Source organism: Quercus suber, unplaced genomic scaffold, assembly GCF_002906115.3.
Source record: "Quercus suber isolate HL8 unplaced genomic scaffold, Cork oak 2.0 scaffold_313, whole genome shotgun sequence".
Lineage (NCBI taxonomy): Eukaryota > Viridiplantae > Streptophyta > Magnoliopsida > Fagales > Fagaceae > Quercus > Quercus suber.
The window spans coordinates 291,351-303,273 of NW_027069769.1; the positions used below are offsets into that span (position 1 = coordinate 291,351).

General features: G+C 36.2%; 1 protein-coding gene across 1 annotated transcript; it reads left to right on the forward strand.

Moving 5' to 3' along the window:
• Positions 1-1,180: 1,180 nt before the first annotated feature.
• LOC136071448 (uncharacterized mitochondrial protein AtMg00810-like) lies at positions 1,181-2,422 on the forward strand. Its single transcript, XM_065782766.1, has 3 exons — positions 1,181-1,462; positions 1,589-1,689; positions 1,783-2,422. Exons 1-3 carry the CDS (start codon positions 1,181-1,183, stop codon positions 2,420-2,422), a joined length of 1,023 nt encoding a protein of 340 aa, XP_065638838.1.
• Positions 2,423-11,923: the final 9,501 nt, after the last annotated feature.

Consider the following 11,923-nt stretch of genomic DNA (forward strand, 5'->3'; position numbering starts at 1 on the left):
GTTCGCACTTTGGACAACTGTTATGGATTGGTTCCTGATGTTGATATTGTGTGTAGTAGCATTCGTTTGCCTAATGAAAATCTATGGCATCAACGAATGGAACATGCTAGTTACAAGCATCTATCTAGTGTATCTAAGCATGAATCAGTCTTGGGGATACCAAAGCTTAGTAGAATGAGCAATGTGGTGTGTGGACCATGTCAGCTTAGGAAACAAACAAAAGCTAAGCATCCAAGCACTCAGACATCAGCTATATCCAGACTATTGGAGCTTTTGCATTTAGATCTTATGGGTCTATCCAGAACCGAGTCTCTTGGTGGTAAGAGATACATCATGGTTATGGTAGACGACTTCACTAGATACACTTGGGTCATTCTACTACGATCCATGTCTGATGCTCCTGAGCATATTGAGGCTTTGTGCACAAGACTGCAGAATGAAAAGAGCTTAAAGATTGATTGAATTCAGAGTGACCATGGTAAAGAATTCGAGAACTCATACATGGAGTCTTTCTGCATAAGATCAGGTATATCTCAAGAATTCTCTGCTCCTATTATGCCTTAGCAGAATGGTGTGGTTGAAAGAAAAAAAATAAAGTTATTCAAGAGATGGCCAGAGCTATGTTGCATAACAAAGATGTGGCTAGAAACTTGTGAGGAGAAGCCGTAAACACTGCATGTCATACGGTTAATAGGGTGTACTTTAGACCCAGTACCAAAAAGACTCCCTATGAGGTATGGAAAGGAAGGAAGCCAAATGTGAAGTATTTCAGGATCTTTGAAAGTACTTGCTTCATTCTCAAGGATAGAGAGAACGTGGGAAAGTTTGACTCTCGAAGCGATGAAGGCATATTTCTGGGTTACTCGTCTACAAGCAAGGCTTATCGGGTATATAACAAGAGAACTATGAAGGTAATGGAGATAGTAAATGTCGTCATTGATGAGTCTTCAGATTCCAGTTTTGAGAAAGGCATTGAGGAACTCTCCAAAGAAATTCTTCCTCCTAAGCCTAGGGAAGTTCAAGATATTGTTGAACAAGAACCTGTGTCCCCAAGTACTCCTAGTATTGTGGAAGACTCTGCAGACATTCCCCACTTCACCAGATTCTGAGTCTCATGAAAAAAAAAGAACCTTCCTCTAGAATCAAAATAAATTATCCTCAAGAAGTTATTGTGGGAAACATGAATGAACTCATATTAAGGAAACGTATAGTTGATAAATGTGTTGCTAACTTTGTGTCTTATTCTTGCTACTTGTCACAAGTTGAACCCAAGAAAGTTAAGGAAGCACTAAAAGATGAAAGTTGGGTCGAAGCAATGCATGATGAACTACTCCAGTTTCAGAGGAATGATGTTTGGACTCTAGTACCTAGACTAGAAGGTGAGCACATCATCGGAATAAAGTGGATATTCCGCAATAGGACTGATGAAGAAGGCAATGTGATCCGCAACAAGGCTCGACTTGTAGCTTAAGGATACTCATGAATGGAAGGAATAGACTATGATGAAACATTTGCTCTAGTTGCCCAAATGGAGTCCATCAAAATTCTCTTTGCCCTAGCATGTCATCTGAATTTCAAACTTTATCAGATGGATGCAAAGACTGCTTTCTTGAATGGGCTGCTTAAAGAGGATGTTTATGTGGCTCAACCAAAAGGATTCATTGATCCATACTTTTCAGATCATGTGTTGTACCTTAAGAAGGCACTTTATGGGTTGAAGCAAGCCCCTAGAGCTTGGTATGATAGACTTACATAATATCTGGTGTCACATGGGTTCACAAGAGGAAAGGCTGATCAAACACTCTTCATTAAAAAGGAAGATGGCGAGTTGATTGTTGCACAAGTGTATGTTGACGATATCATCTTTGGTTCAACTAAGGATGAACTCGTTCATGGCTTCTCAAAACTCATGCAAGCCGAGTTCAAGATGAGCATGATTGGAGAACTGACTCACTTCCTTGGATTGCAGATTCGCCAACAAGATTCAGGTATATTCCTATCTCAATTTAAATATGCTAAGAATCTTGTGAAAAAGTTTGGTTTGAAATCTGCTAGTTCTGTTAGAACCCCTATGAGCCCAAATGTTAAACTCACTGTAGACTTGTTAGGCAAGAGTGTTGATCCCTCTCTTTATAGAAGCATGATAGGAAGTCTTCTTTACCTTACTGCTAGTAGACCTGACATTAGTTACAGTGTTGGAGTGTGTGCTAGATATCATGCTAATCTTAAAGAATCACACATGACTGCTTTAAAAAGAATTAGAAAGTACGTCAAAACCACTACTGACTTTGGTGTGTGGTATAGTAAGGATGCAAATGATGTCTTAACTGGGTACTCAGATGTTGATTGGGCTGGCAATGCTGATGATAGAAAGAGTACTTCATGGGGTTGTTTTTATGTGGGTAACAATCTTGTCTCCTAGATGAGCAAAAAGCAAAATTCTATCTCTTTATCCATTGCAGAAGCTGAGTACATCGCTGCTGGTAGCTGTTGCACCCAACTCCTTTAGATGCAAAAACTCCTTCATGATTATGGTATTTGTCAAGAGCATCTCACCATTTACTGTGACAATACCAGTGCCATCAATATCTCTAAGAACCCGATTCAACATTCTCGAACCAAACACATAAAGATCCGACATCACTTCATTAGAAAGCTTGTTGAAGATGGTACTCTCACTCTTGAGTTTATCCACATTGATGATCAAAAGGCTAACTTGTTCACCAAACCTCTTAACAGCAAATGTTTTGAATTACTTTGTCAAAACATTGGTGTCATCTCCATGGATTGATTTTCTTCTCTCGTTCTTTTTCTTTCATGCATTTGCATCTAGTTTTATGCTTTACTTTGTTTAACATGTTTTTGTGTGTTTACTTTCAGTTTTGTTTTTTGTTTTTTTTTTTTTTTTTTTTGATATAAAAAAAAATTGAAAAATCAGAAGAATACAAAAATAGTGTGTGTTTTATGTACTTTGGTACTTGTGTACTTGGATGGCTATTGAAACAAAATTTTCTAAACTTTGTATCTTGTGTAGGTTAGATGAGCATCTCTATGCACAACTAAGCAAGTGAGCTTTATGGCTCTTGTTTGTGATGAGTAAGATTAAGTTATATCTTAAACTTAATACTCGTATCACTCTTTTGATGGGTAGGACTAGAAAATCCTAAGAGAAAGGCATAAATAACCATCTCACCACTTGTGCCCGCCAATCATAATATGACACCTGTATGCTTCGGTATAGCAAAAGTGCAGTGTCAAAGACACCTGTATGCTTCGGCATAGCAAAAGTGCAGTGTCTATGCTTAACATCTTGGGTATTTCTTTTCTCTCTTTTTATGCCCATGCATGATATGCTAAAAATAAAAGAAAATATGCAAAGAAAAATAAAAACAAAAAGATCAAAAATTCTTTAAATATGATTGCAAACATGTTTTCTAGGAGATGTGGGAGTTATAGGATGTACCTCAAAGGTGATAGTCCCCATCAAATAGTTATGATTGTGTGTGAGTTAAACTTATTTTCTCATATCTCAGATCGTCATAACATGTATACACATATGCAATCTTGCGATGTTTTTCACACACAACACGTAATATTCTTTGCTACTCTTGATATATGTGCAGGTACAATGTGATTTGGCCATCACAAGTGTTTACATGTGCTAATGTATGCTCACTAAACTGTCTTGACTTGTTTTTGAAAAATAAAATTGGTTAGACTTGTTTAGTGTGTGTCTGTGTTTCTGAGGATCCATGTGCTTAAAATATTTGTTGAGAGATGATTTTAAGAGTTTAATATGTTGATTGGATCATTGATTGAGGTGCATGATGGATTGCATTCATGTCTGTGTTTTTCACTTCTCGAAAAACTGTTTTTAAAAGCTGGCTCGACACCTCCTCGTTACCTTGTCATCTGTTGAGATTTTCAAGCCTTTTTCTTATTGCAATCTCGACACATCCTCGACACCTGGTGGATCAATCGAGAAAGTTCCTGCCTCCTCGTTACCTTCTCGATCGATCGAGCTTCTGTTCTTTGAAAATGTTTCTTATTCCTCGATACCTCTCGACACCTTTAGTTATCGAAGGCCATTTCCTCGACACCTACCTCGATAGCTTCCTCAATACCTCTCGACACCTCAATTGTCGAGATTTACTGATGCTCCTATATAAGCTGCTGTCACGATTCAGGTTTCATTTTCTCGATCTCTCTCGACCTATCCACGGCTGTTCATCTCCCTAAACCCTTTTTCTCACTCAAAATCTTTAACCCACGTGATTTTCGGCCATTCCTTGCTTCAAATCACTTGGTAAGATCTCTTTTTCCTTCATCATTCATGCATTTCATGTTTTGAATCTTAGGTTTTGGGGTTTTTGAAAAAATTTTGGGGTTTTTCAAATTGATGAGTTTTTTTTGAGATTTTGGGTTCGGTTTTCACTTAAATGTGTTCAAAATGTCATACATTGCATTTCATGTGCATTAAAATGGTATTTTCATACATTTAGATGTGTGTTCTATGCTTGTGTGCTGGTAGGATTGGATTGGGCTAAACCCATGATAATTTTTATTTTGCATGACACATGTTCATGCTTTCCTCATGCATACGTACTCATTGTTCAATATATTTGATATATATGAATTATTTTGGGACTTTTCTGATTGTCTCATTCTCTATCTCTTTCTCATTCTGTTTACGTTAGTAGTGTCTATGGCACTTAAGCGTAAATCCACTCCTGCTCGGAACCCTCTTCGTTCTGGAGCTTCCTCCTCTTCTGATTCTGTTCCTCTTAACATTCGGTTCCGTGATAATGATGTCCACAAGGCATTCTTGGAAAACTTTTCTCGACGAGGTATTCATTCGGAACACCAAGTCATTTTGGCGGACTTCGCCAATACTGACCTTCCCTCTATTATTCACAGTAGGGGATGGGAGTCACTATGTGACGTCCTAGTCATTTGTCCTCTCGTAATCATTCAGGAGTTTTACTCTAACATGCATGGGATTGATTGTTCAGTACCTCTCTTTTTCATTCGCGTTCGAGGTACGCGCATCCTTATCACATCGCCGCTAGTTGCGGATGTGCTACGGGTTCCTAGGATAGAGTTTCCTGACTATCCTTCTTGTGAGCGTCTGAGGACTGTGTCCAAAAATGAGCTCATATCTGCTTTTTGTGAGCGCCCCGTTGATTGGGGTGAACATTAGTATATATCATGTAGACCTTTTACTAAAAGTCCTAGATTCTTAAACATGGTGATGACTTTTGTACTCCACCCACTATCTCACTACAACTCCATCACAAAGCCTCGTGCTCGATTTTTTTATCTCTTCTTGAGCATCTTACTATAAATTTTCCTTCTCATTTCATTCTTTCTATCATTGATGTTCATTTAGATTCAGCGTCCCGTGATAAGCTCATCTTTCCTTCCGCTATCACGAGAATCTTACGCCATTTTTTTGTCCCTTTTCCTGTGTCCGACCACTTTACACACATTTATGTCATAGACGCCGCTACCATAAAACGTAATGCAGCGCAGTTTAGGTCGCGACAGCTGAATTCCACTCCTTCCTCTCACTCTACTCCATCTCGTACCGCTCTATCTACATCTGCTCCTTCTTCCTTTATGGATGATGTATCTCTCGGAGACATCATGGCGCAGCTGCAGTGCATGGATGCTCGCCTTGATACACTCTCTACTAAGTTGTATAAGGTGAATGTTCGTGTTGGTCGTATTGCACGACAGCAGGCGACCATGGGTGGGTTTGCTTCTGAGGCTACTCCTTTACCACCTCCTCCAGCGGCTTCTAACTCTGAGGATGATGATGACGATGGTGATGACGATGATGCTTCGGATGATAATAGAGATACTAGCTCTACTGATGAGATGTCAGCTTGACACTCTTACCTTTTGTCACTCATGACAAAAAGGAGAAGTAGTTTTGGATATGAAAGTGGTCATCTTAGGGGGAGAGTTACCATAGGACATTTTTGTTAGGGGGAGTGTTGATATTTGAGGGATGTAGTGAGGCTTTGATGTATCTTTTTCTTTTCTACTTTTTAGATACATTGTTCTTGTATATTACGTCTTGAGACCAGTTTTTACATACATTGTACGTATATTCTTTATATATTAGATGTATGTTTCTTTCACCTCTCTCTTCATGTGTTATTTCTTCTCTATCTTTATACATATGTTTCTTATACTTGTATGCAATCTATCATTTCTGCTTTACACAAAGATGCCTTGATGAGTTTTGTTTAAAGTGTTTCAGAAATACAGGTTGTCAAAGTCTACTTGTCATAAACTCTTTTCTTGCAAAGTTTTTCAAAGGTTTGTGTTAGGATAGATTTTATTGTATTCAACAAGTGAATATTAGTTGAGTGATTTATAACTTCTCTCAAATGTTCATTTGTTTGTTGTGGTTTTGTCATGGATTTCCAAAAGGTGAGATTGTTAGGACATATGTGTTTCACTTGTTAAGAACATATGTCATTCATTTATGTAAATTGGCTAATCATTTGACAAAACGCACTCTACTTGTAATTTGGTAGTTCTAGGTATTTTTAATACTTCAAGAAACAAGGTTTCAAGATCAAGTGTTGAAGTCATCAAGTCTGTCCAAGAAAAATAAGCTGAAGTACAAATTCATTAAATCTCGACATCTACTATCTGTCGAGAATTATAAAATTAGATTTTCTGATTTAATTTCTTGGAATCCGTGCATATGGTTTTGGGCCTTCTTTTCTCCTAACCCTAAACATATAAAATGATTCTTTTTAGGGCCGTCAAAGTGTTCACAAGTTACACAAGCATTGAGCAAACTCTGTTCAAGCAAATTGTGACCAAAGACAAAGTTTTTGCCCTAGTTCATCTCTTCTGAAGAAGTTGCTGTGTATTTTGCACCAAAGGGTTTTGTGACCAAGCATTTTCTCAATCTTCATCGTGTAGGGTGAACTGAAGAACTTTGCAGCCAACCTCTCCTTCAAGTTGGTGTTTAAAGTTGCGTACTAAGATCCGCGCATTGGTTAGTCACATACTTGGGAGTCGTGCATCAAAGGTGGGAACTGTCACTACAGATCAAGTCCAATTGGGTATTGGGATAAGGGTTCAACTGTAGGTTGGTAAGGTATTTGGGATTCCTTTACTTGTAACCGTTTGATTTGATAATAGTGAAGTTTCGGGAGTGGTGACCTGAAAAACATCCGGTGGGGTTTTTGCCACGAGGTTTTTCCCCATTCGTAAACAAATTACCGTGTCATTTAATTTCCGCTGCATATTTAGTTATTTGGTAATTTGTTTGTGCTACCACGCGTTTGCATGATAAATTGATTAATTAATAACTTGGTTAATTAATTAATTAATTTTTATCACAATGGGTCAATTCAATTTGTGGCCTATCACCTCTTTCTCTTTTCTTTTTCTTTATTTCTCCTCTCTTCTCTCTGGATTAAGATCGTCTTCTCTCTAGGTTGAGATTGGCTTTTTAATTCTTCACACTGATATTTTTCTTTCCTTTTCTTTCACACTTGTGGAAAGCTTTTTTTATTTAGGTTTGAGATTGGCATTTCAAACGTTGTGGGGCTGGGATTGATGGCTTTTGTGGTGGTGTCCCTCTCCTGTGCACACCGGTGAAGCCACCACCAATGGCTGTAGACCTCTCTCTCTTCTATTTATTTCTCTTTTTTGAATTTTTTTTTTCCTTGTGTGTCTAATGGTGTTTATGTTTTGGTTTTGGGATGGATTTTGTGGTGGTTTTGATGTCACAGGTGGTGGTGGGTTTCGGTGCTTGCTAGATCAGTTTGATGGTGAGATTTGATGCTTGCTGGGTCTGTTTGGTGGCTGAGTTTCGTGATGGTCTTTTTGGTAGTTGGGTTTCGTTGGTAGCCGAGTTTTGGTGGTGGCTGGGTTCTATTCGAGGTGGTGTTGGTCGTGCCTTTGGGTTTTGTTTGGGTGTTTGGTGATTTTTTGTTTAGGTGTTTGGTTAGTTAGGTATTGGGTTTGGGTTTGAATTGCTCGGCAGTGGGTGGTTTGATTTATGGGTTTGTGGTGTATGTTGATTTATGGGTTTGTGGGTTTGTGGTGTATGTTGTTTGAATCCAAATCGACTGCTCATTTGGAGAAGATTTCGAATCCAGAGTGGAATCAAGTGTACGCTTTCTCTACGATCTTATTTAGGCTTCATTGGGTTTGGTTGTGCATGGAGGCCGAAAATCTGGGTTTGAGTTTTGAGTTTTTTGTGTTTGGTTTCAAAGCATAAGAAAATCTTGTTGAATGTTTGTGTTTTATAAATTTTTATAGGCATATCTTTTTATTTTGTAAATCTGAGTGATTTTATGGTTTTGGTTGCTAAGAAAATGCAAGAAAAGAAAAGTAAATTTTTAATTTTTAATTTTCTGGGCAAGCTTAGTTGGGGAAGAAAAATGAAGAACACGTTCTTCATGTTCTTCCAAAAAAAAGGAAAAAAATTTAATTTAACTAATTTCTTTTCTTTTTTTAAAAAACAATTAGGTTAGAAATTTTTATATTATTTCTATCTGATATGGCTTTTTTAAAAAATTAAATTGCTGACATGGCATTTTTAAAAATGCAAATATTTTTTTAATATTATTTTAATAGACACGTCAGTATTTACTGTTGGACCATTTGCCACGTAGGATATTTCTGTTAAATAAGTAACGGCAGAGACCAAAACGGGAAGCGTTTTTCAAGATAGGAACTAAAAACGGTAAAAATAAAATGTGGGAACTAAAATGGGAATCGCATGAAAATGTAAGGGCTAAAATATGTTTTTCGCCAAAAATAAAAATAAAAATGCTAAGTACTTAGGCCAGAAGGCCCACAATCTTGATGAGGGCCTTATTATCTACCATTCCAAAATCCTAATTGCTCTATAAAATTAAATTTTATTATTGTTAAAAGGATCTTATTAAGGGATGTCATTAAGGCATTTGCTTATGAACTATTTTAGGAAAGTTTTAATATCACTTTTATGGAAAATATAAAAGATGTTAATAAAGTTAGTTACTCTTTTTTTTTCCATAAAAAATTTCTAATAAGTTAAACCATCTTTAACTTTTCCTTCTTCCATTTTTTTTTTGAGAGAGAGAATTTCAACCTATAGCGTCCTCTCCTGATAATAATTTTTTATCATCATACTAAGACACTAATCAATTTTTGGAGTAGGCAGGGATTAAACCCCAGATCTTTTATTCAACTATAAGAGATTTTACCAGTTAAGCTAGCTGAAACCCACTACTTTTCCTTTGTTAAAACTCAAAATTCATCAAAGTAATACAATTTGATACCATGTAAAGGAGGCAAGGCAAGCACCAAACCAAAGTCAACCCTGCTCCCCTTCATGAATAACATATTAGCAAATCAACAAACCATGTGTCGTGTGTTGGTGCATAATATTACTTCTCTCTCTATGAATAAAAATCACTAGTCTCATTTTGAATGTTCCACTATATACTCCATAGAGTGATGTAAAGATCACCAAATCACCCATTGCCCATGGCCCAACCCAATAGTCTGACGGCCCATCGGGCTAATGGACGGCCCGTCCCACTATTATTGAGGCGCATGGATAGCCCACTAGCCCAATGGGTCTATAGACACTTGATTTCGCACCCATGATTTAATCAAGGAGAATAACTAGAATGACCATTCATATACCCCAAAAATTATGATTGTATTACATGCATTAACTTGTTCATTGCATATCATAAAAATGATTTTGAGATTCTAATGGTCGCGACAATATGCCTAGTTTCCAAATCGAACCATCGGATCAAAAGATATCGCATGATCAAGCATGGTCAGCATGCATTGTATTTAAGTAGAGTCGACCACACATGATTAATTTAAATTAATTCTGATTAGTTAAACAATTAAAATTAATTTAATAATTTTGTGATTAGTTGATAATTAGTGTCTAAAATAGGATTGCTTGCATGAGAATAAAGAGGATAATTGGATAATAATAAAATTGTAAATAATCTGAACTTTATCAAGATTTATTTTAGAATATTTATCTTCAAGATAATTGTTGCTGAAATGACCTGAATTATTCAGAAAAGAGATAAAAATCTTAGAATACGAATTAAAAACACGTCTAAGTGCAAGACCCGGCTCAAGAAAACCTAAAAAATGAGTCTAAAACGCACCCGTACACGAAAGTGTGATTGGCATCCAAGAGTGCCATTCGGCACTTTTGGAGTTATAATCGGCACTTTTGGAGTGCCGATCGGCACTTTCAAAGTGCCGAATGGCACCTATAAGGGCTTTGGCCCGACACTCTTCGAGTGACGATAAAACACATCATTTTTGACTTTTTCATAGAAGGACGCATCTCGATTCACATTTTCATCATCATTACTTATTTTTTAAGCACTCCTACCTCTATAAATAGAGATTGGATCTCAAAATTCAAGACACTCTTCTATGCTCTAGGGGAGACACTTTTTCACACTCTCAAATTTCTCGTATTTCTGATCTTCCTTTCTGATATTCTCTCTAAAGCTAGGGTTTTTAGGTTTCAAAGATAATTGCATAAATTTCTTTGAACCCTAAAATATCCCCTCAAGAAGAAGAATGCTCCATGCAAGAGGTTGTTTCTTATTAACCATTTTTCTTTCTTGTGTTTCTCTTGTTGTGATGATGCATATTTATATATTTTTTAGTTTAGTTGTTTCAAATTTTCATATCATGAATTGTTGATTTATTTTGTTGAAACATGTTCTTGATTCTTTTTATTATTGTTATGATCTATTTCTTAGTTTCAAAAATCTGAACGTTATCACTTATTTTTCTCAAATAAAAACGGATCTACATCTTCATTAGATGTAGATTTGATTTTTTCTTAAATTAAAAATGAATATGCATCTTCATTAGATGCAAATCTGAATTTTTCTCAAAATAAAAATGGATTTGCATCTTCATTATATGCAAATCTAAATTTTTCTCAAAATAAAAATGGATTTGCATCTTCATTATATGCAAATCTAAATTTTTCTCAAAATAAAAACGGATCTGCACCTTCATTAGATGCAGATACAAATTTTTCTCAAATTCAAAACGGATCTACATCTTCATTAAATGCAAATCTGAATTTTTCTCAAATAAAAAACTAATCTACATCTACATTAGATGTAGATCCAAATTTTTCTCAAATCAAAAACGGATTTGCATCTTCATTAGATGCAGATCTAAAATTTTTTAAATAAAAATTGATTTGTATCTTCCTTAGATACATATTTTATTTTTCTTAACATAGCAGATTTTTAAATAAATAAAAAAATCATGAATGGTTGTGTTTGTTTTATTTAGTGCATATAGCACAAATTTATTTCATGAATGAAATCCTCTTCTCAAGAAATCTTTTTCATATTTTTTGTTCATATAAAAAAACAGATCTTATTTTTCTTTCATGAAAAAACCAATTTTTCTATTCCTAAAAGCATATATGATTTTTCTTTCATCAAAAAACCACTTTTTTTAAGTTCTCAAAAAAAAAAAAAAAATAAGAGAGGGTGCGCCCCCCAAGGATTAACCCCCCCTTTCGAAGCAGGCGACTATGGGTGGGTTTGCTTCTAAGGCTACTCCTTCACCACCTCCTCCAGCAGCTTCTGACTCTGAGGATGATGATAATGATGGTGATGATGATGATGCTTCAGATGATGATGGAGATGCTAGCTCTAGTGATGAGATGTTTGCTTGACACTCTTACCCTTTGTCACTCGTGACAAAAAAGGGGAGTAGTTTTGGATATGAGAATAGTCATCTTAAGGGGAGAGTTAGTATAGGATATTTTTGTTAGGGGGAGTGTTGATATTTGAGGGATGTAGTGAAGTTTTGATGTATCTTTTTCTTTTCTACTTTTTAGATACATTGTTCTTGTATATGAGGTCTTGTGACCAGTTTTTAC

What these genes read in the sequence shown, in the direction of transcription:
- LOC136071448 (XM_065782766.1), top strand. Translation starts at nt 1,181, where the DNA reads ATGAATGAACTCATATTAAGGAAACGTATAGTTGATAAATGTGTTGCT. An exon ending in TCCGCAACAAGGCTCGACTT is followed by an intron (nt 1,463 to 1,588) that starts GTAGCTTAAGGA and finishes AAACTTTATCAG; the next exon opens with ATGGATGCAAAGACTGCTTT. An exon ending in TACTTTTCAGATCATGTGTT is followed by an intron (nt 1,690 to 1,782) that starts GTACCTTAAGAA and finishes TGGGTTCACAAG; the next exon opens with AGGAAAGGCTGATCAAACAC.